The following is a 23,583-nucleotide window of genomic DNA, read 5'->3' as shown; positions in this document are numbered from 1 at the left end:
TCACACAAGTAAATACCCAAACAAACCTTTGAAAAATAGAACAATCAAGACAAGCAATTGAAAACATCGAAGTGATCTAAACTCTAAGGTAACCCCTTTTGAAAACAGTTTGTTTTTGAATTCCCCAGCAGAGTCGCCAGTTCTGTCGCCCTCGGTTTTTTATATCTCGTGAGAGATACGAACTGACTCTTCTTTTACTTTTGAGTTTTGAAAATCAGAGTCGCCACCGAATTTTATTTTATCCAATTAAGGAAAGGTTATAAAAGAAACAGAAAAAGACCTTTAAGAGATTTTGGGTTCGGGGGTAGGTTATATAAAGGGAAGGTATTAGCACCCCTTTGTATCCATGGTTATCCATGGGCTCTTAATTGCTTAGCTCACTTGTTTTGAATCATTTGTCTTGCCTTGAAATGCTTGTATGTGGTTTTAAAATACCTTTGTAAATTGGCTTTGTAATGATCCTTGTGCGGATGTATACAAAGTGTTTTATCTTTCGAAAAGATGTTTTGAAAAAAAATATCTTTAACTTCGTAATGATCCTTGTTTGGATATATACCAAGTATCGTCTTTTTTGAAAGTTTTGTTTTGAAAAACAATGAATATGTGAGACATTTGTTGTTTTGATTTGAGCAAGCAATTAGGAGATCTACCCTAAGTTTATAAGGTCTTTTTCCATTTCTTTTAGAAAATTCTCCTTTGATCGGATGTAAACAAAAGTTTGGATTTGCATTTGAAACAGTAGAATTTGATTTTTTGAAAAGAGTAACAGAGGGATTACCCTAAGAGGTGCAAGTGTGATTGTGTTCTGATTCAGATATTTTTTGTCTTTTGAATTTAGTGATCTAACGCTTCAGTTACTATCTTTGACATACACGCAGTTTTATATGTACATAATTTAAAGTGCGGGAAAGTAAAATGCGGAAAATAAATCTACGCTATTACATCGATTGTGCGAGAAATGTAAACTACGCTATTTACATGATTTTGACAACCTATACACTTTATCTAGGAATTTAAATTGCAATAAGATAAAAGGAAGTATTTTTTTGATTTTTTAGATGGTTGATTTTAATTAGAATTAATGCATAATTTTTTTTTGAATCAAGGGATATATTATTAATTCAAAAAACAGTCTAATTACAAGGTGATCCAAGATCCAACCATCCAAAATAACCACCAATACAAGTTAACACATTAAGGTAGCTATTTGCTTTCTTAATTTGGGTGAATACCACCCTCTATATATCACTTTCTCTATGATTCTATTAGCAATATCTATACTATTGCTTCTATGTGTATTTCCTCTAAAAACTATATCATTCCGATAGTGCCAAACTTCATAAACTGTCTCGGCTAGAGCAATCTTTAGGACTCTAAACCGCCATCCTTTCTTACCAATCATACGAATGAGCCAGTCAATCTCCATGGACCAAGGTTGAGGATCGTGTTTAATGCCCAGCCAGTGGAGTACATGATTCCAGATCCCCTTCGCAACACTGCAGCCAAACATAAGGTGATCATGAGTCTCATCATCAGCATTACACAAACTGCACACACGATCAGTGATGAAGCCCAGTTTTCTCAGTCTATCCTTCGTGCTTAATCTTCCATGGCATGCCATCCAAGTGAGGGTGATAGCTCTAGGTCTCACACAGTTATCCTGAATTAAGTAACGCCAAGGCACCCTTTCAGCCTCCATCATCTTGACATACACACTATGCATACAAAATTTCCTCTTTTGAATCATGAGATCCCATGTAGGCTGCAAATTAGGAAGCTGCTCTCTCAATCTCAGAATTTTCTTTATCACCCATGAGCAGCTATTCCTAATATCCACCTCCATTAATGTTTCCTTCTTTAGGTAATGAGTATGCACCCATTTGACCCACAGGTTATCAGCCTTTAAACTCAGATTCCACAAGCATTTCAACAGAGCTACATCATTCCATAGAGAAAGGTTAAAGATGTTCATACCTCCCATGTTCTTTGGCTTGCAGACTGACTCCCAAGCAATGGGACTTTTCTTGCTGACAATTGCTTTCCCAGTCCAAACAAAGCTTCTACAAATCCCATCTATCTTCCTTATGACTGTCTTTGGAAGGGGAAGACAATGCATCCAAAATTGTGCAATAGCAGTGGTAGTGGTTCTGACAAGCTGGATTCTACCTGCCATACTCAAAAGTCTAGAGGACCAGTGATTCACCTTAGCCAGAATTTTGTCAATGAGTGGAAGATAGTGCTTTATATTCAGTTTTCTTGTGGTTAGAGGAACTCCTAGATATCTGAATGGGAGCTTCCCTTCTTCAAAGGATGTGAGTGCAGTAATTCTCCTCTTTGTATGATCATCCACTCCACCAAAGAACACTTTACATTTCCTTGGATTCACAATCAGCCCAGTTGTGTCAGCAAAAGTATGTAAGCTATTCATCATTGTTTCCACAGAATCAAACTCTCCCCTACAAAACATGAGCACATCATCTGCAAATGAGAGATGTGTGATCCCCAATTTTTTACACTTTGGATGGTGCTTGAAATTTGGATCCTTTTGCATTTTGGTCATCAATCTGTTCAGGTACTCCATCATTACCACAAAGAGGAGTGGAGATATGGGGTCTCCTTGCCTCACTCCTCTTTTTGCCTGCATCTCAGTGGTTAAGCTGCCATTGACCCTGAATCTATAAGTGACTGTCCTCACCACAATCATAAGCCAGTTGACAAACCTACAAGGTATTTCCAATTCTTTCAAAACAGTTTCCAAGGCATGCCAGTCAACCATGTCATAGGCCTTTTGAAGGTCTAATTGTATCATTGCCCTTGGAGCTCCACCTTTTCTACTATAGCCTTTGATCAATTCATAAGCTAGCATGATATGATGATGAATAATCTGTCCAGGGATGAAAGCTGCCTGTGATAGGTGGATAACACTTTTTAACACTTTGCCAGCCTATTTGTGAGAATCTTTGAGATGATTTTGTAAAAGGTTGTGCAGCCTGCAATAGGCCTATAATCTTTGATATTCCTTGCCTCTTTGGTTTTTGGCACCAGTGTAACCACAGTTTGATTAAATGGCAAGAAAAGTCTCTCATGTTCAAAGAACTCCTGCACTGCCATAACCACATCTGCCTTGATGATATGCCAACATGATTTGAAGAACTTAGCTCCATAGCCATCCACACCAGGAGATTTCAAATCACCAATACCTTTTAGGGCATTCTCAATCTCAGTAATTGTAACCTTATTTACAAGGCTCTCTCTGATCCTGATCAAGTTGGCTACCAGCTCTGAGTGCTTCAATGTCCACCTGGTGGAGTCCTGTGTTTTCCTTCCCCATAAGATTCTGATAGAAACCATGGACCTCCTGAGTAATATCCTCTTGAGTAGTGAGGATAGCACCATCCTCTCTTTGAACAGTATTTATTCTTTGGGCACCCTGTTTGGCTTTAAGGCAGGCATGGAAATAAGCATTATTTCCATCTCCTAGCCTTATCCAGTCAATTTTAGTCCTTTGCTGAAGCATAGTTTCCTCCATCTCATTCCAATAAAGAACTTCTTCAGTCCTGCTCTTGACCAAGGCAATAGTGGTGGGATCCATATTGTGGTTTCTAAGCTGCTCATAGGCCTGGTCCAGCAAATCTCTAGCCTTAATCTTGTTATTCTGAATATCATTAGTGTGCTTCTGCAGCTTCAGTAGCTCAGGTTTCAACCTCTCCAATTTGAACCAAAGTTTCTGCATAGGAGGGCCCCTAGCAGGCAGATTCCAGCTTCTTTCCACACAATCAGCATAGCCTCTAGTTTCAACCCAGCAATTATTGAATCTGAATTGTTTCTTACCCCTAGGTTCTGTAGGCATTTGCAGGTACAAGATTGCATGATCTGAGACATGAGGGGGAAGGATGGTAAGTGTAGCTTGATGGTAAGTGTGGAACCAGTCAGCATTAGCCAATAGCCTATCAATCCGAGAGTAGATGGGGTTATTAGCTTGCTTATTTGTCCATGTGTAAAATTCACCTTTGCTATCCATTTCTCCTAGCCCTGTGTTTTCCACCATGACATGAAGATCCTCATATTCTGATTCAGTTACTATATTACCACCAACTCTATCTTGGCTTGACATCACATTATTGAAATCACCAACAGTACACCAAGGTCCAGTTTGACTCTTATGAATATCCTCAAGATCCTTCCACAGTTTCTTTCTTTGTGCCAAATCATTATGTGCATAAATGGCAGTCAACCAATAGTTAAAACTTCCATCAAGAGCATATACTCCACAATGTATAAACTGGCTCGAGCTACTAACATACCTCACACTTACTTTGTTAGGATTCCATTCAACCCACGATCTACCATTACCATGATGACTATAGTTGTCAATGTAGTCTCCTTTGAATCCTAGTTTATTTCTTATCATAGATGCTTTATTCTCCTTTACTCTAGTTTCAATAAGTACAATGATATCAGGCTGTAGCTTTAGGAGATGGGAGCTAACCTCCCTAAGCTTACCAGCTTTGTTCAGCCCCCTTATGTTCCAAGCAGCTAACATGGGCCTCTATCAAAAGGATTTTGGGAGCCATTCAAAGCTTCCAAAGCTCCAAAACCATTAACACTCTGAACACTATCAGCAAGAGTAGCTTGAATGACCTTACCTCTATCTCTAGCTGCTTTACTCACAGGTGTCCATAGCCCTTCATCTTCCTCTTGTTTCTTTGAATTATCATGTTCAGCTGGTTTGTCACTTGTCACTGGTCGTGTAATCTCTGGTTGTCTTTGTCCTGGCATGTCAGCTTCACTCTTTTTCTTCTTTGGTTGCCAGACCTTTTGTTGTACATTTGTATCACATTGGTGTCCTATCTTCTGGCATCGCTCACAGAATTTAGGTCGCCACTCATACTCAATAGCCTGCTTTCTTTTTCTACCTTCATTATCAGTGATGGTAATTTCATCAAGCAGCTTTTGTGTGATATCAATTTCGACCAGAATTCTAGCATATGACACTCTCAACTTGTGAGTAGTACACTCATCAGTAACCAATGGTATACCAATAGCGCTACCTATCTTGTTCAAGCTTGTTGCTCCCCATAGATGCAGTGGCAGTTGTGGTAATTTGATCCATATAGGGAGAGTGCGAAGCAGGTCCGTCTTGAGGTTGAAATCAGGCCTCCATTCTCTCAACAACATCGGAATGTTGCGAATAGTATATGGACCTCGCATAAGCACTGCATCCATATCATCATGTGTCTTGAAACGAAGGATAAAATATCCATCATCATGGTAGAAGAGATCTGGTAATTGGATGAAGTTCCATGCCTTCATCATGAAACTCTTCAGTGTGTGCATACTCAGATCCTCTCCTAACATATACAAGATCAAAGCATTCTCCCAAAACCGTAATTCCGATTCAACATCAGCTTCATCAATGACGATGTCAACTTCTCCATTCACAATGGTTGGTGGAACATACGCCATGGCTCTTCCCTTCGCCGGGTTACGATTACCGCTAATGACATCAATCCACAGTTTTCTTGGTTCTTCATTCCCCTTCTTTTCTGGTTTCAATTTGTTGATTTCATCTTCTATTCTTATGGTATCTCGAATAGTCGCTTCTGGTTCGTTTGCAGGTTCAGTTGCAGGTTCTTCTGTATCCTTCACCGGTGGCGCCGCCGGTGTTGGGGGGGTAACAGTCGCCGGAGACACCCGTTTTGGTGGCCGTCCCCGAGTTCTCCGAGACCCCGATGGCATTGCAAACATGTTTGAATTAATGCATAATTAATTTAATTAAATGAGAAAAAGGTAGAAATAAAATTTAAACCTAAAAATTAAGTCTAAAATATGTTCATATTGCTTGTTAATTAATTAAAATAAAAACTATTTTTTTTTTGGATTTTTTGAAGTTGTTTTAGAAATTTATTAAGTTAATTAATATATAATTATGCAACTAATTATACAAATAATTAAAGCTTAAAGAGAAAAATATTCTAAATATGTACAAAATTAGTTTATAATATATAAACTTAATTTAAATAAAAAGAAAATATTTTTTTGATTTTTTTGATGGGTTGAAATAATTAAAAAGCAAATATAAAAATATATACTAATTAATTAAACAAAATATTTTTATTTTTAAGAAAAATAAAATATTTTTGTATCAAAAATTAAAACAATATTTTATCAACCTAAAAATATTTTTTGTGTATTTTTCTGATTTTTTAAAATATTTTAAATTAATTTTGCAAAGAAAATAAAATAAAATGGAAAATATATAATTTGTGATCCTATGTGGTTGATGAGAGAGTCTATGATATGGTCTGTGTGTTTTAGTGCATTGGATGAGTGGGTGGCATGATCTGATAGTGGCCAGCAAAACACTGGATCACAAAATATTTAAATTAAAACGCGCACGCTTCATCCAATCAGGAGAGGACACTTCATCGTCTTCTTCCTCTCGCCACTACTTTTAACAGCGTGTTTGCCAAACAAGCGCTGTAATAAGTGATTTTCATCCTGTCATACCCTAATTTTTGACCCCCCTGAGATGACATATCTTCAGGATTTTCATCAAGTCAAAGTAAGTACCCAGGGCAGTCTGGCATTCAATCGAGGGTGTTCAAAGACAAGAAAACTCAGGCAAAGGATCAATCAATAGAGGGATTAGTCTCTAATACAATCATAAGACTCAAAAGCCTCATTATTACACCTATGATTGATTAAGACACCCAGTCATCTAAGTACAGGATTACTCAGATCAACAGACTAGGGTTTGGAGCCTATCAAGGACTAAAATCAGGGATCACCTTTGGGAAACCCTAAAAAGCCCCAGGAAACCATTCAAAGACATTAATCATCTTCAAATAACTCATATGACAAGATCCACTGGACATTACACCTCAATTCAAAGTCTACACTCATCATTGTCCTCTGGTCGACAATTAGGGTTTTTGACCTAATTCACCAAGATAGTTGACTTTTAATCAGGGCATGGATCCAAAACTCAAGACATGATTCAAGAGTCTCTACTACCTCAATATAATCCATTTACATCATTCATTTGAGGAGAAGATCTTGATTCTACACAAAAGTCCAAAATCTCACCTTACCAGGAAAAAGTCAACTGTATGGGATCACCATTGACTTTTGAGATTTTTGGTCAAACCATGACTTTTAAGGATCAATATCATCAATATATGGATAATGAAGTCATTTGACCAAAGAAATTCAAAGAAATTCATCAAGGAGCAAAAAGTCGGGAATTAGGGTTTTTTAAGGCATGGTGAGAACTCAAAATTTCACCTACACAACTCAAAAAACTTCCAACATGAAAGTTGTAGATCTTGCAAAATAAAACAACATCTTACAAAGGAACTTTTTTCAAAAGATCAATCATTTAAGAGTTTTGGAGATTTTGGAGTTTTAGGTCATAAACACTTAGAAATTTTTCTAAGTGTTTTAACCTAGTTTTCTTCCAACTTTGGCCTCATTTTTCACAAATTTTCCAAAGGATTCTGAAGAAACTCCAAACTAATGATTTGAAGTAGATGTTTAGGGCTTTCCAAATTGTGTTCAACCTTCTCCAAATTCAATTTGAGCTAGGAGTTATGCTTGTTCAAAGTTGGCCTCATGAAGTAAAATTATAGGTCATGTACAATTTGAAACTTTGCAATTTTGTGCATTTTGCTTCACTAAGTGATGCTACACGACCTCTAATGCATCTGAAACCATACCATACATCAATTTCCATCATTGCATAAGGATTAGAGAAGATTCCCAAAAACAAAGGCATGTGATTATGTAATGATTGCATTTTTGAATTTATGACAAATTGGTGATTCATCAAAGGAATCTTCTCCCAACCAATTGGAGCTCATTTCTGCAGCCATTTGGTCCCCTAAGATCAAGCAAAACCGATGGCTAGGGAGTGGTATCAAAGAGCTCATCATTGCACTTGGAATATTCTTTGAATTCCTTCATGGCTAAGAAACCAAACTCACTACACTAAGCAAGCTTACTATGATCAATTGCTCTGAACCAATTGCCTATAAATAGAGGCCTCATTCTCATTCAAAAAACACACCAAAGCAACAGAATTCTTGCTTTCTCTTTTCTTTCTTCATACTTAGTTTTTTCAAAGGTCCTTTGGCAAGAAGACTCGGATTCCTCAAACCAAAGCTCTCTCTTTGAAAATAAGTATTCAAACACATTGAGGGAGGCATTTGGAGGTGATCCAAACCTCTGGAACACTGCTGGGCGTGGAGAATCATCATCTCCACCTCTCATTTGGAGCACTTGCAGTTGGAGGACCACAGAACAATTCAGGAGGTTTCAAGCCAAGCCAATCATCCAGGCACACTCCTCAGGTCATAGTGAAGCTAACCAGATGGCTGCAGCTCATCTGTAACTCCAAATTCAACATCCTCCATGTTCACTTGAAGCTGAAATCGAGGGAGGTCCATAGAGCAATTCAGGAGGATTCAAGCTCCAATAAGCATTCAGTTAGCATCATTGAGTCTCAGGGAAGCTATTGAGATCATTCATTCAAGCCCAGGTGGTCTCTATCATCCTCACGACCTCCATTTTCAGAGGTAAGTTTCTTAACTCCACCTCTTTAATTTAAGCACTCTTTGTGATAAAGCTCGATTCTATCTTGTTCAGCATCATCAGAGGATTGAAAACCCTCTATCATCATTCATTTATTCATCTTGTGCATCATTTAATTTTAAATTTAGGGTTTATGTGTTCTTCGTGTTCATACTGAAATTCTTTAAGTACACTTAGAATAAATAAATTCTGAGATCATGATCATGTTCCTCGTTTGAAAACGAGCAAGTTTGATGTTTGAATCATTTAAAATGGTTGAGAGATGAGAGAGCTCAGAAATCCAAGATGGAGGAGTTAGAGGTTGAAGATGACAATGGTGGTGGCGCCATTTTTTTGAATTCTTAGGTTTAAGTTTAAAATAAATTTAGTGGTAGTTGTTTTATTTACGAATTCATCGTAATGGCTCAATGGTTACAGCGCGCGTCCAAAGTCTCCTCATGCCCAAGGTCTGGGGTTCGAATCCCCCTCGCCTCAGACCTTTTGATTTTATTTTCTTTTTTCCACTCTATGCACTAGACAACACACCTATTGCAATGAAATTCCCTCTATAACACCATGCGCGCGTTGGCTGGTTGGTGTGTGTTTTGATTGTTGGCTTCAAGGGCGTGGGTTCAAACCATGGTGAGGCCAAAATATTATTTTTATCACTTTTCCTTTTCATTTTCTTCACAACTTCACACAATTAATAAACTTATCAAATTAAATCATTTTCACTTCATTTTTCATACACATATTATTTAATATATCTATTTTGTGAATAGTAAAAAAAAATCATAAAAATATTATTTATTTCATGAATTTTAATTAGGTTTAAAATAGTATGTTTTTAAGTGTTTTCTTAAATACTTTAAATATATATTGTCACTTTATTTTAACCTAATCACTTTGTAAATAATTTTATGATAAAACCCTAATTGTTTAGGTCTTAATTAGGTAAAGATCTTTATTTTTACCTTAATTAAGTTGACTTTTGTCAATTTTCAAAATTGTTCTCAATCTCCGAATAAATCAAATGATTAGGGTTTTCAAACAACAAAACCTTGTATCATTCAAAATCATTTTCAAATTGCTCTCATAACCAGTACTGTAAAGTACTGGGCCTCTAATAGAGTGTAAGTCCCAAAAACCTTCTCTTCTTAGCTTGTTTTCAAAACTGTATTTTCAAAATCTTCTTTCTGTTTTCAAAACATTCTTCTGGTATTTGAAGGGCATTATTCCCGGTGAAACTCTTCAGATACCTATGTGACCTTTGTCCATCTTCACTTCTTCTGTTTTCAAAAACCATTAACTGTTTATAATAAATATTCAACTGTCATCAACAAAACAACAAAAATTACTGTTGAGGCTCTGTACATCCTTCTCCAAAGGCCTCCACTCCATCCAGGTTAGGCTTTACAAGCTTTCAATTTACAGTCTTTATTTAAATTACTGTCAAAAATAAACTGTGCATATATTACTTTAGAACTACGTTTGAGTATAAACCCTAGGACAGTTAAACTATATATATATTATAGGAATATGGCCTAGGATTGAGAATGTCTTCCCGGTGAAGGCTCTTTCCTAATTAGAGATCTGTAGTTCAAACCCCCAAGATGAATTATTCCCGGTGAAACATCTTGGCAAAAACCTTAGAATCCAAAAATATAGGACACATCCACCCAAAGAGGAATTATTCCCGGTGAAACCTCTTACCCATTTGCTTAAAGCCAAAATAAGTTCAAAACTACATAGCTTTCTCTTGTGCTATAACAAGGACCCTCGATTAGCCTCCTCTTGGGCTTTGTACAAGGACCCACAGGCTTCTTAAAAGCATTTCCAGCTTCCTCTTGAGCTTGTATACAAGGACCCATCAGGTTTCTTATAAACATAGGAATAGGTCTTTAGTCACCTTTTAGCCTACCCTGGTGAGTTTCTTCCAATTTAAACCAGACTTTAAACAAGCTAAGTTTGTCTCAATTCTACATTGAGTACATTTTTGGAATGAGAGACATGGACAGTCTCTGTCACCCTTATCTTCATCAATCTTCCTTAGCAGAGTCTAGGATCTATGTTTATTTTCTCCTCAGCATGTGTCAGCCTTCATCTTGGGCTTTAAACAAGAAGTCTCCATTAGATAATCTTTCTGCCAATCTTTTTAATAAAATTCCCTGGAAAGGGTTAGCTTCCACACATTCTTTCATTTTTAATAAAACCCCTGGAAAGGGTTAGCCTCCAAAGTTAATTAAAATCAATCCATCATTTCAATAAAAACCCCTGGAAAGGGTTAGCCTCCAAAGTCAATTAATAAATAATGTCATTTCTCTTAGGAGATAATTTCCCCAAAAGAGTCAAAACCCCTGGAAAGGGTCAGCCTCCAAAAAACATGATAAAATCAGTCTTTTACCAAATAATTCACCAGCTGAGTCAAAATCCCTGGAAAGGGTTAGCTTCCAAAGAAAAACAGTCTTTCAATAAATAAAATCTCCTCAGTAGAGTCAAAACCAACAAAAATAGTTAGCCTCAACCTTGGGCTTCATACAAGGCACCAAACAATAAAACTCCCCTGTCAAGAGTTAGCCTCAACCTTGGGCATTGTACAAGGCAGATAATAGAGTCTCCCCAGTGAGTTCTTCATCCCTCAGTAGCCACAACCTTGGGCTTTGTACAAGGCAGATAAACCATACTTTCATGTGTCAAAGATTCCTAACACCTAGGATCTTTTCCCCATAGAGTCATCCATACTCAGTTTATTTAAGAGTCTGCCACAACCTTGGGCTTTGTACAAGGCAGAAAATAATGTTTTCCCTAGCTAGAGTTAGCCACAACCTTGGGCTTTGTACAAGGCACATAAAATAGAGTCATTCATTCAATTATCCTCAACAGTTAGCCACAACCTTGGGCTTTGTACAAGGCACATAAAATAGAGTCATTCATTCAATTATCCTCAACAGTTAGCCACAACCTTGGGCTTTGTACAAGGCACATAAATAGAGTCTCTCTAAACAGAGTCAGCCTCAATTCTGGGCTTTGTACAGAACACAAAAAATACCCTGTAATTAATCCCCAGTGGAGTCATCTCCCAAAGTTAATAATTAATTAATCAATCAAAAAGCCTCAAGCTTGGGCCTCATACAAGCCAGCTAAAGTCAAATCTTTTATACAGTAGATAGACATAGCTTATCTCTATAGAGAGATATTTTTACTACTCTACCACATTCAAACAAACAAACATTTCAATTTCAATTTCATTCAAAGTATCCCATTTAGGACTCTGAAAGACATGCTCTGGCACATCCCCAGACTTGTACACTTTCCCTAATATGGATGAGCATCTTTCTTTCATTTTAGAGGCACGATGGCTGTCATACTTGATCAACCAAGTAGACTCCCCTCTTAATGAAACATCATTTTTAGCTTTTCTGTCACTTTTAAATGTTTGTGGTAGAATAGTACAAATACCTCTCTGTAAAGATGATTTCATGTCTCTTTACTGTAAACAGAGATTTAATTCCAAGCTTCAACCTTGAGCTTCAAGCAAGGCACCAAAAACAATTAATTTCCCTAGTTAGTTCCCCGAACTACATTAAGCTCTGACTTCCACTAGGGATATGTAGGCATGAGGTTCACAAGGAATCTCAGCGAGATAATAAAATACCAAAAATAGTCAGTCTGTCTATCTGTCTGTCTGTCTTTTCAAATCAATTCAATTCCTTCTCCTAACACAAAGGAGAAACTTTCCCAATCATTAGCAGCAAACACAATCACAATGACACAGAGAAGGTTCCTGTAGAGTACTACAGATATGTAGGGTGTTTAAACACTTCCCTATGTATAACCGACCTCCCGGACTCCAGAATTTCTAGTCTAGGTGAAATCCCCACACTTAGCAAACTCTTAGGGTTTAGTTGAGATCTTTTTTCCCCTTTCCTACTCGTAGGACAAATAAGAAAGTTCATGTGATATCGTAGGAAGAACTGAAATAAAATTCATCCCACCACGGGCGCATTCTCCTTCCAAATTTCGCGTGAAGGGTTTAGCGTGCCGTCCTCCCAAGTGAAACGGGGAGGTAAAGAAAACGACCACCACAGAAAAATGGCGACTCTGCTGGGGATATAAGTGTTAAAAACCTTGGTTTTTCATCCAAACCAATGGTTGACCTGTTGCTGGTCCAGCCCCAATGAGGAATTAGGGATGCCAAATTCCCCCTCAAACAAGAGAGGTCCTGCCTAACCTCTGTGTCATATCATGTGATTGTTGCATATATATTTGTTTACTTTGTTTATTCTGTATCGGGAAAGGGCTTGATTCCCCCTTGTGGTGAGAAATCCTATACCCGGATTTGAGTGCAACATAAGATAGGATGGGGGATGTCTTCACGGTGAAGGCCCTCTAATCTTGGTTTCCAAGTCTACTCTTGGGATTAGCCTGGCTGGTTGTGATTAACTGCGCCACTGCATTCCGAGACTGATTTGTACCAGGAGAACCTAGAAACACATTAACCCCACTTAAAGCCTTTTTTTAGGACGTAGAGCGGTGATTACGGAAGTAATTGTCACGCAGATACTACACTCAGAGAAAACTCTCTCATAGATACCAATCAACGTATCTTTAAGGTTGAGCAAAAACTCTGAGACCCCTAGAACCCGTTCTACAGGTACAAAAATCCTTAACCTTAGTTTACCATTGGGGCAGGGATTGCGTTTGGACTTCATGACCACTATACCCTTCAACGCCATGTTTGTTTAAAACTCTTGTGTGTGCATTCATGCATTCATGCATCATTCATTAATAAACAACTAAAAGCAAAAAAGAGTCTTTTTCGAGTCGTTTTTCAAGGAAACTAAATAACGAACGTTTTGACTTCATAGAAAGAGAGAAACGGAGAAAGGACTTAAGGATCTATATTATGGATTACGGAAGAAAAGAAGCTAGGAAATACACCTTCAAGATTCCCCAGGTCGAGGAACTAGGTAAGCTCGGAAAACTGGTGGTCAACCTCCAGGCTTTCAAGGAGAAGTATGGAAAACTTCTGCCTTTGCTCAATACCAACATGGTGGATGGGATCCTTCCCACCTTGGTACAGTTTTACGATCCAACGTATCACTGCTTCACCTTTCCAGATTATCAGCTCATGCCTACGTTAGAGGAGTACTCTCGTCTGATTAGAATACCCGTGTACGCGCAAGATCCGTACTCCGGTTTGGAAAAGAATCCTGACGACATTATCATTGCTGCAACTACTCCTTTGAACGTAGTCGACATCAGAACTCATATGGTGAGTAGAGGAGGAATTCAAGGATTGCCCTCCAAATTCCTGTTTGATCAAGCTCGATACTTCGTCAGCATCCAAGATATGAGCGCTTTTGAGGAAATCTTGGCTTTGCTTATCTACGGATTGTTTTTGTTCCCTAACATTAACGATTTAGTCGACATCAACGCAATTAAGATCTTCTTAATTGGAAATCCAGTTCCAACCTTGCTTGCGGATGCTTATCACTCTGTGCATTCAAGAAACCTGCAGCGAGGAGGATTAATCACATGCTGCGTACCGTTGTTATACGAATGGTTCGTTTCGCACCTGCCAAAGTCTAGCACTTTCTGGAACATGAGGGATGGCCTTTACTGGTCACAGAAAATCATATCTCTCACTCATACGGACATTGATTGGTGTAGTCCTGACAACGACGAAACCAAGATCATCTTCAGTTGTGGAAGTTTCCCCAACGTACCCCTTATTGGAACTAAGGGAGGGATCAGTTACAATCCAGCTTTAGCCCGTCGTCAATACGGCTATCCTATGAAAAATATTCCAAGTAACATCCAATTGGAGGGTCTGTTCTTCAAGAACATCGACGATCATGGCAACATGCTGAAGAAGGAAATTGTCCAAGCCTGGCGTCTTGTTCACAGCAAAGGGAGAAGATTGTTAGAAAAACATCTTTGCATCTCCCTGGATCCTTACCTTCAATGGGTACGCGTCAGAGCATTCAAGATCAGGATGCCATATCAACATCAAGAACCTATTCCCCTAAAGGAACCAATTTACCTTTTCTCCACCGATGTTGAAAAACTGCAAGCGGCATTAAACAAGGTATGCCAAGAAAGGAATGCTTGGAGGAACAAGTATCGAATTGTCAACACGGAAAATGTTGAGATTCAAAACATCCTAAGAAGGAAGGATGAGTTACTTGAAGTACTCGATCGACAAGTGACACAATCGTCACTTTCTCATCATATCCCTCCTGCTTCCTGGATCATCGATCAACTCACGTCAGAGAACGCTCAACTCAAGAAACAGAAGAAGATGTTAGAACGTGAAGTCGGCTCTTCATCAAAGTTTTAGAGTCCTTTCTCTCAGTTTCTCTGTATTTCCCTTTTCAAAGTGTGTAAAAACGGCGTTTTCGCTTAATTAATAAAAGTTTGATGTTTCATAACGTAATTATGGTGTTTCCTTGAAAAATAATAACTTAATTGCATATCATGCATCGCTTTAGTTGTACGCACTGACACGAGAATTGTCGCGGATCTAATAGTCACTTTCCTTTCTCCAGAAAGAGAGGAGGAGAAAGAGGTGAACCAAGACTTTCAAGCTGTCTCATCCATACAACACTCGTTCAAGTCGCAAGAAAAGAATGGAAGACTTTGAGCAAGAGAATGAAGAACTCAGAGAAGAGATTAATACTCTCAAAGGTACTGTTGAAAGACTCAATAGTATGGTAGAAGCCCTGGTAGTTGCGCAGAATCGACCAACGCCAGAAGAACCACAAAGGACTGTGGTTTCCGAGATTGTTTCTACTCCTATTCCTCAGTATACCATGCCGCCTGATCGACCTTGGGGCATGCCGTATAACTTTACTCCAGAAGGGTACATACCTCCAGCTTCTGAAGCTCCAAAAGTCACCATGGATATGCGTCCACCGGAGGGTTACAAACCTCTGGAAATTGAAGTTCCAAGAGCAACGGCAATGGGTTTTGCACAACAGAATGCTGAGATACCGAGATCTGCTGTTATGGCTTCTCCACAGCCCATTATGCATACTTTTCCCCCGCAAGGCGGACAAGTATATCATCACGCTCCAAGTGAGGATGCTGGCGTGTATGAAAGATTGGACGAGTTCCAAGAACAGTTTCTGCAAATGCAGAAGGAACTCAAGACTCTCCGAGGACTAGATCTATTTGGAAAGAATGCTGCAGACCTCTGTCTGGTTCCAAATGTTAAGATTCCTCACAAATTCAAAGTACCAGAGTTCGAGAAGTACAAAGGGAATTCATGCCCACAAAGTCATCTTGTGATGTACGCTCGAAGAATGTCAACTCAGACTGATAATCAACAATTGCTCATTCATTATTTTCAAGACAGCCTGACTGGTGCTGCACTCAAATGGTACATGAACTTGGACAGTTCAGAGATTCGTACTTTTCGAGACCTCGGAGAGGCCTTCGTCAAACAGTATAAGTACAATCTGGATATGGCTCCCGACAGAGATCAACTCCGGGCCATGACTCAAAAGGATAGAGAAAGCTTCAAGGAATACGCTCAGAGATGGCGTGAAGTTGCTGCTCAAATTTGTCCACCACTTGAAGAGAAAGAAATGACAAAAATTTATCTCAAAACTTTGAGTCCATTTTACTACGGACGAATGGTTGCAAGTGCACCAAGTGACTTTACCGAGATGGTAAACATGGGTATACGTTTAGAAGAAGCAGTTCGAGAAGGACGCATGAACAAAGAACCAGAATCTTCTGTTGGTCCAAGGAAGTATGGAAGTTCTTTCCAGAAGAAAAAGGATCAAGATGTCAGCAATGTCTTGCACAAAATCAAGAAGAAATTTCAACCTCAAGTTGCAGCAATAACTCCGGTTGTTAACTCAGCGCCAGCTCATCAACCTCAGGTTTCGCAACAACAAATTCAACAAAGGTCGCAGCAACCTCAACAGCAGGTTCGACCTCCAAATTACAGCAATCGGGCTCCAAGGTATCCTGCCTTTGACCCCATACCAATGCCGTATGCAGAATTGTTTCCAACATTACTGGCAAAAGGACTCATTCAGACAAGGAGTCCTCCAAATCCTACAAACAGTTCCTCACCATGGTATAAGGCTGACCAATCTTGTCCTTATCATCAGGGGGCACCAGGTCACAATATTGAGAACTGTTTCTCTTTCAAGATTGACGTCCAACGATTAGTGAAAAGCGGAATGCTATCCTTCAAAGATACTAATCCAAACGTCCAAGCAAATCCTTTGCCGCATGTCGCTACCGCGAAAATTAACAGAGTCGCCACTAACATATTTATCCTGAAAAGGAAGGGAATGCCAGCAAACCACAAAACAAAACAACGGTCTCACGACCAGAGAAAAAGGGTAAGGGAGTCGGTTACGCGAGGGGAAGGTGCTAGCACCCCTCGCGCCCATCGTACTCGATGGTATCCACGCTTATGTCTAAACCTATGGGTGTGTAAGCAAATTGCGCTAATCTGGACTAAAATGCATGCAAAATGTAGGGAAAAGAAAGAGTTATGCTCGCACGGGCCCTACCCCGCTGCCTACGTATTTGTTTTGCAGAATCAGAGCTACCGTAGCTCGGCTAACTAATTTCTGTTTGTTTTGTGGTTTTTAGGTGAACGAGTTACATTCACACTCCGCTGCTCGACCTTTGGAGACTTATGCTGGGAATGGAGCGGAAATAACAAGCTCTTAAGAAAAGAAAATCAAAGAGTGTGGTTTGTGTTTTAAAGAATGCATGAGGAAAACCTAAGCTAAGGGGGAAAGCTTGCTACCTAATGTTATCATACAAAGGGTATCAGTCTAAACTAAACTAATCAACCTACGAGAAAAAGGGGAAGAAAGGAAAACAAACAATATAGCACACAAACGAGCATCCACTCGTGAAGCAAACAAACCAAAGGCACTGGCCAAGTGGTAGAAAGGCGGTCCCGCCATAGCCAAGGGGAGCAGCTCAACCCAAGTCAACCAAGCATCAGACCTCGCGAAAATGATCGGGCCATAGACAAGAAGGCGGACCCTTCTCAGCAACCAAGCCGTCACGGATCATAAAGGAAAACGGTGCGTGCGTACACCGAGCATCAACGTCGAGTGACATGAGCTATAGGAAAGGCGGGGGTCCGACTGCATGAACCCTTTACCTGACATACTCGATAACAAGATCTTTTGCACGTTCGGAAGCAAACAACGCGAGGCGTGCGCATACCAAACAGACTCGATGAGACTAGGCGGGGGTTGATTACGAACCCTTGACCGCATGCCTTCCATGAGGACTTAACGGAGTGCCATATAGGACTTATTACACCGTGACTCCCTGCCGCAAAGCACAAATATAAACACACCAACAAAAACAGAGCCTCTTTCGAGGGCTTGGCCAGATGCATGTCTAGGTCCTACTTCTCATGTTAAAGGATGATGCGGAAAGCGGTAAAAGGGACCAGGAGACAATACCGAACGGATAGCAAATCCGCAGTGAGCTAACAACGCAAGCAGAACTAAGAAACTTCACGTAATCTAACATCCAGCAAAGCCAGGAGTCCAGCATAAGCGTCAAAGCGATGCGATGTGAAAATAAATCACAACCGCTATGTGGTGCGTATAAAACACAACCACACAAGCAACCTGCAAGAAATACAATCCAGACAATACAGGAGTATACATCTCAATGAATGAGAGATCGGATGAATTGCCTCGGGAATAAGTTCGTGCCCCACAAATAAAGTAGAACACGATGCAAATCAAGTCGCATCAGAAGCGAATTCGTGTCCCACAAATAAAGTGGAACACAAAGCAATCAAATCACAATCGAACCCTCTCAAAATACCTCGCACATCTCAGCAAACAAATCAGTAATAACAAGGAGACACGCACCCGCCATAGAAAATCATAGAAGTTAAATTCTAAGTAAATTCTAAAACAAAATCTAACAAGATTAAATTGTTTTTTATGGCATTTTTATCTAAAAATAATAGTACAAAACTATGTAACAAAAGCATTTAAAATCTAACAAAGAAAATATTACATGTTTTTGGTTATTTTTTATCAATACGAGAAAGCTAATCAAACATCATATTTTTTTATAGCATTTTATCAATGAATTAGAACTACACTATGAAACAAAACATTTAAATTCTAATAAAGAAAAGGATACATGTTTTTGTTCATTTTTAACATACAAAAGTCTAACAAAACAATTGTTTTTATGGCATTTTATTATCTAAAAGAAGTAGAGAAAAACTATGTAAACAAAAAAACTAAGTTCTAGCATGAATTTATATGGGCCAGGTGGTTCATGGAGCAATTATGATGTGAAGAGAAGCTAGGGCGCAGGCCCATTGCTGATGGTCCAAGAGAGATTTTTGTTCAGCATTCAGCACCAAAAATGGAGGCGCTATGGGCTTAAGGGGAGTGTGGCAACAGCATTTTCGTTTTGGGCCAAGGCTTTGATTCATCAGAATTTTACTTCAATTTGATTCAATTTCTTTTCAGATTTTTGTAATCACCCAATTAAGGATTAACTAATGTTAATTAAGAGGAGAATAATAGCAATTGAAAGAAGATTAGGTTTAGAAGTTATGACCATAGAAATCTCATCTCTTCCCTCACGAACACACACGACGGCGACGCAACGTCGGAATTGGCCTCTCCTCCGAGCGAAATTCTCCCTCTCCGCCTCTGCCTTTGATCTCTCCGCCTCTCCTCTCCGACGAATCAATCTCTCTCGGCTCAACCTCTCCGATTACTGTGCGTGGAAGCGCGTTGTGGTTGCAGCGGTGAAGATGTGATGTCGAGTTGCAGCAAGATGATGATCGAGGCGAGCTTGTTGAGGGCGATGATGCGACGTCGAAGATTGAATGTGCAGTGATGTTGTTGTTGTGCTGAGGAAATGATAATGATTTGACGGAGACGAGATGAAGACGGCGATTCAGAGATAACACAGGGTGAAGGATTGAAGGTAAGATTGAATTGTGTTTGAAGATTCTTCTGCGTTCGCGATCTTTTCAGAAAGAAGATGATAATTGAATCTCCTCGCGATTTTCTGTGTTGCAGGTTCTTAGATGAAGAAGCGGATTAAAGCGTTGAATTGGTCACGATCCGAGGAACTGCAGATTGATGAAATTGATGCGGCTATGACGATATTGGAAGTGTTTTTCAGCGGATAGATTGAAGAACGGTAGTGAATTCTTGTTGAAAATTCTGGAGGATGAAGAGAGGTTGATGAAGATTCGGTTGGAGCTTGAAGAAGATGATGAAGATGAATCGGAGAATTCAGTTACGATTTTCTGTTACAGGTTTCTTTCTTCTCTTTTGTCGATTGCTCCGATTCTGTTATCAAAAATTCCTTTAGAGATTCTTTTTTCTGAGTTTTTCTGGTTTTCTCTTATGGATTGTGAGAGAGATTGAAGATGACGATTTCAAGAAACGGTTATGGTTGAAGGTTGAAGAATTGAATGGAGAATGATGAAGGTTCCAAGCGTGAATTCGGAGAGAGCGGTAAAAGTTTGTTACCAATTCTGTTTTCTTCTTTTTTCCCCTTTTTCTGTTATCAAATTCTGATATATCCTGTTAGTATTGAATCGTTTCTTTTTCTGAGTTGCCTCTTTTTGTTGGCTTTTCCTGATGCAAAATCCTGTTACCGTTTTTTGTGAACCGATTTCTTCTTGCTGCAGGTTCGGTTTTGTTCGAACCGGTTTCGGTTTATTGTGTTGGCTTGAATCGGTTCTGCCTTCCTATTCTCCTTGTGCCAATTTTGTTTTACAGGGTGGGTCTTTGTCGTTGCAAGCTTAGAGTGGCTCGGTAGTGAAGATGGATGAATCCACTTGGGATTAGTTTTGTATTTATTCTTTTTGTAGCATTTGGTATTGAATTTTGGATAACTTTTGTGTAAGTTTGTATGGATTATGTGTCTGAACTTAGCAATTGTAATGGATTATTTGTAATGTATTGGACTTGGATTTGAATGTATATGAGTTTTCTTCTTGTAGATTGCATTCCAAACAAATCAAAAATGAATTAATCTTCCATCTCGACATATCTTAAAGAAACTCGATCCAATATTTGAATTGTATCGAACCCACAACGTCACTTGAATGAACTTCAATTCAACGAAATCTTAATTCAATCGATGAACCAAATTATTTGCATTAAAAGCGAAAAAACAATAGCTTTGATCACCACTTTATTTTCTTATGTCATGATTCACATTTGAACTTCAATCCAGCATAACAATAACACTTTAAGGAATCCTTGAAGAATATACGAATTGAAGCACATGAGGACATCTCAACATGAATTTAAGTGAATCTTAGTCGAGTTAAGGATCACACACACCATGCACAAGAAACTCTTTATAATTTTTCTTTGATTTTCGGAGACGAAATAAACGTCTACCGTAACTTAGAGCACATAAAAGAGGGCAAATTTTGGGGTGCAACAGCTGCCCCTATTCAAACTTCTTGAACCTGACGAGTGAGAAACGAAAGTTTCGAACCGTTGAGGTGGAAGGAGATTGAATACCAGAATGAACTCGAAAATTTGCGCTCTTGATCAATAGAAGATTCCATCTTGCATGAAGAAGGAATGTACCACCCCGCAGGCGAGGAGAAAAAACTTCAATTGACCTGGATAATTAAATAAGCTCCAACTTGCGATAAGAAGGAACGGGCACCCACAGGCAGGGGAAACACTTCAAATGATCTGGGCATCAAGAGAAGGAACATCTCGACTGATCTGGGCATCAGGCGTAGCAGATGTCTCCGAACATGCATCGGGATAGATGTCTTAAGTCGATCTGGGAATCGAGGGAGATACATCGGTTGAATCGGACATCAACGGGTAATAGGTATCTCTGATCTGGGAATCATGATCTGGGAATCTGGGCAGACATCTCTTCTGATGCAATTAAATCATCAGGTAGATATTCCAACTAATCTGGGAATTAGCGGCTAGCTCCTTCGTAAGACCACGGGGATCCGGAGGCGGTTCCTTCAACTGAACTGGTAATCAGGATAGGAACAATATCTCTTCCGAACTGTGTACGCCGGGGAAAGAATGCCTTTAAACTGATCTGGACATGATGCCAGAAAATAAGTAGGACAATCTTCATCTGATTGAAAAAGTCAATCAGGCAAACATCTCCATCTGATCTGATGATATCAGTGGCTTGCTCCTTAGTAAGATCACGGGAGATCCGGAGGCGGTTCCTTCAACTAATCTGAAACTGGATATTAGGATAGGAACAGATGTTTCTTCCGAACTGTGTACGCCGGGTAAAGAAAACGTCCTCAACTGATGGTTAGGCATCAGGACTGGGCAAACGAATTTCTTCTTCTGAACGAACTAAATCGTCAGGGAGTAGATATTTCCAACTGATCTGATGTATCAGAGGGCTTGCTCCTTCGGAAGATCTTGGGAGATCCGGAGGCGGTTCCTTCAACTGAGCTGAATATCAGGATAGGAACAAATATCTTCCACCGATCTGGGGGCATCGGGAATAGGAATGTCTTTGAACTGATCTGAGCTATGCCAGAAAATAAGTAGAACAATCCTCTTCTGATTCAAAACATCAGGATAAGCGCCTGTAATGACTAGGCGAATATTGCTCTCTAGGGAGCATTTGACTCTGGATAACTTTCCTGCAGAAAGAAACAGATATGATATGATTTATGCATGATGCATGTATGAATGTTTATGGAATAACGTTCCTGAGAAGGAAGACGCTATACGCTTTTGAGAATGCAATGCAAATGATGCATGATTCGAACGTTGCTTGGGGAGACAACGGAGGAGCACTGAATTGCTGAAGAAGTCCTGGAGAGAGTATGGAACTCTGCGGGGAGGACAAGATGAGTGACTAGAAGTCACAAACTACGAGCTGACAGAGATGAATCGAAAATCTGCTGGAGACGATCAAATCTGGATTCGAGCTCTGCTTGGGGAATAAATCTTGCTTGAAGATAAGAACATCCCACTTAACTGCTTGGGGAAGACCCTGGCAACTTCATTGGAGAAGCAAATTCTCGACACCCTGGGGGTGTGGAGATAAGGGCAAGTCATGCAGACAACTCTGATGAGGAGTAACAAACTTGCTTGCGTAGAACGCATTCCGCTGGGGAAATCCTTGAAGGACACAGATTCTGCTGAGGATGCATGCGAATCTCTGCTGAGGAAAGACTCAGTGGGGAAAATGAATACTTCTGCATAACGATCCGCTAGGGAGATTAGAAATCCACTGGGGATAAGGCATTCGGCATAAGAACCTCTTGTTAAGATCACTCCACTGGGGAATAAGATAACTCTCTTGGGGACAACAGGTCAATCTGTTGGGGAGAGAAACACTCTACTGGGGAAAATGAGGCATTCGGGCAAAGAACCTCATTAAGAGCTTGCTAGGGGAATCAGACACCATTCAATCATGATTCAACTGGGGAGAAGACATTCCACCTGGGAATGAGACTTCTGAAGCACAGAGAATGCATTAAGATGTGCTTTACTGAGGATATGAGAATCTTGGAACAAAGAAAACCTCATCTAGATATACTCAGCTGGGGAATGAGAATCTCTCATTAGGAAGCACTCGGCTGGGGAGTAAGGATCCCTCGTGATTAAGTCCGCCGATATGCTGATATGAAGCGCTTGCAAACATGTACCTGCGAGACAAACAAATGAAAACGTCCCAGGATATAGCATGACGTCCACGGGATTCCTCACATGGCAGAGGAAACTGATGTTCACCCACAATGGGCAAATGCAAGAGCAAACAAATTGTCCCACATCTGAGCTTGAAACTTTCCAAACAAGCAACGGATTCAAGGAGTTGGCAGGCAAGCAGTGATTAGAACACCAAACAAGCATCGGCCGGAGCATCAAACATGCATTGGTTCTCCAAGAGAATGCCACCAGGAAGTGGGCTTAACGGGTCAAGCAAATGTTGACTTCAAAGAGACCAAACAGAGACTGGCTTTCATAGTGTTCTGCATATTCGTGTTGATTGTAAAGATGCCAACAA

General features: G+C 39.7%; 1 protein-coding gene across 1 annotated transcript; it reads right to left on the bottom strand.

Moving 5' to 3' along the window:
* Positions 1–1,186: 1,186 nt before the first annotated feature.
* Positions 1,187–4,411, bottom strand: LOC131630870 (uncharacterized). The gene is made up of 3 exons (XM_058901610.1): positions 3,244–4,411; positions 3,025–3,200; positions 1,187–2,905 (listed from the first exon to the last, which is right to left on the bottom strand). The coding sequence occupies exons 1-3, from the start codon at positions 4,409–4,411 to the stop codon at positions 1,187–1,189; spliced, it is 3,063 nt and encodes a 1,020-aa protein (XP_058757593.1).
* Between the last annotated feature and the right edge of the window lie 19,172 nt (positions 4,412–23,583).

The sequence above is a fragment of the Vicia villosa genome, unplaced genomic scaffold (assembly GCF_029867415.1).
Source record: "Vicia villosa cultivar HV-30 ecotype Madison, WI unplaced genomic scaffold, Vvil1.0 ctg.000746F_1_1, whole genome shotgun sequence".
NCBI classification, from domain to species: domain Eukaryota; kingdom Viridiplantae; phylum Streptophyta; class Magnoliopsida; order Fabales; family Fabaceae; genus Vicia; species Vicia villosa.
This window is presented reverse-complemented; position numbering and strand designations above follow the sequence as displayed.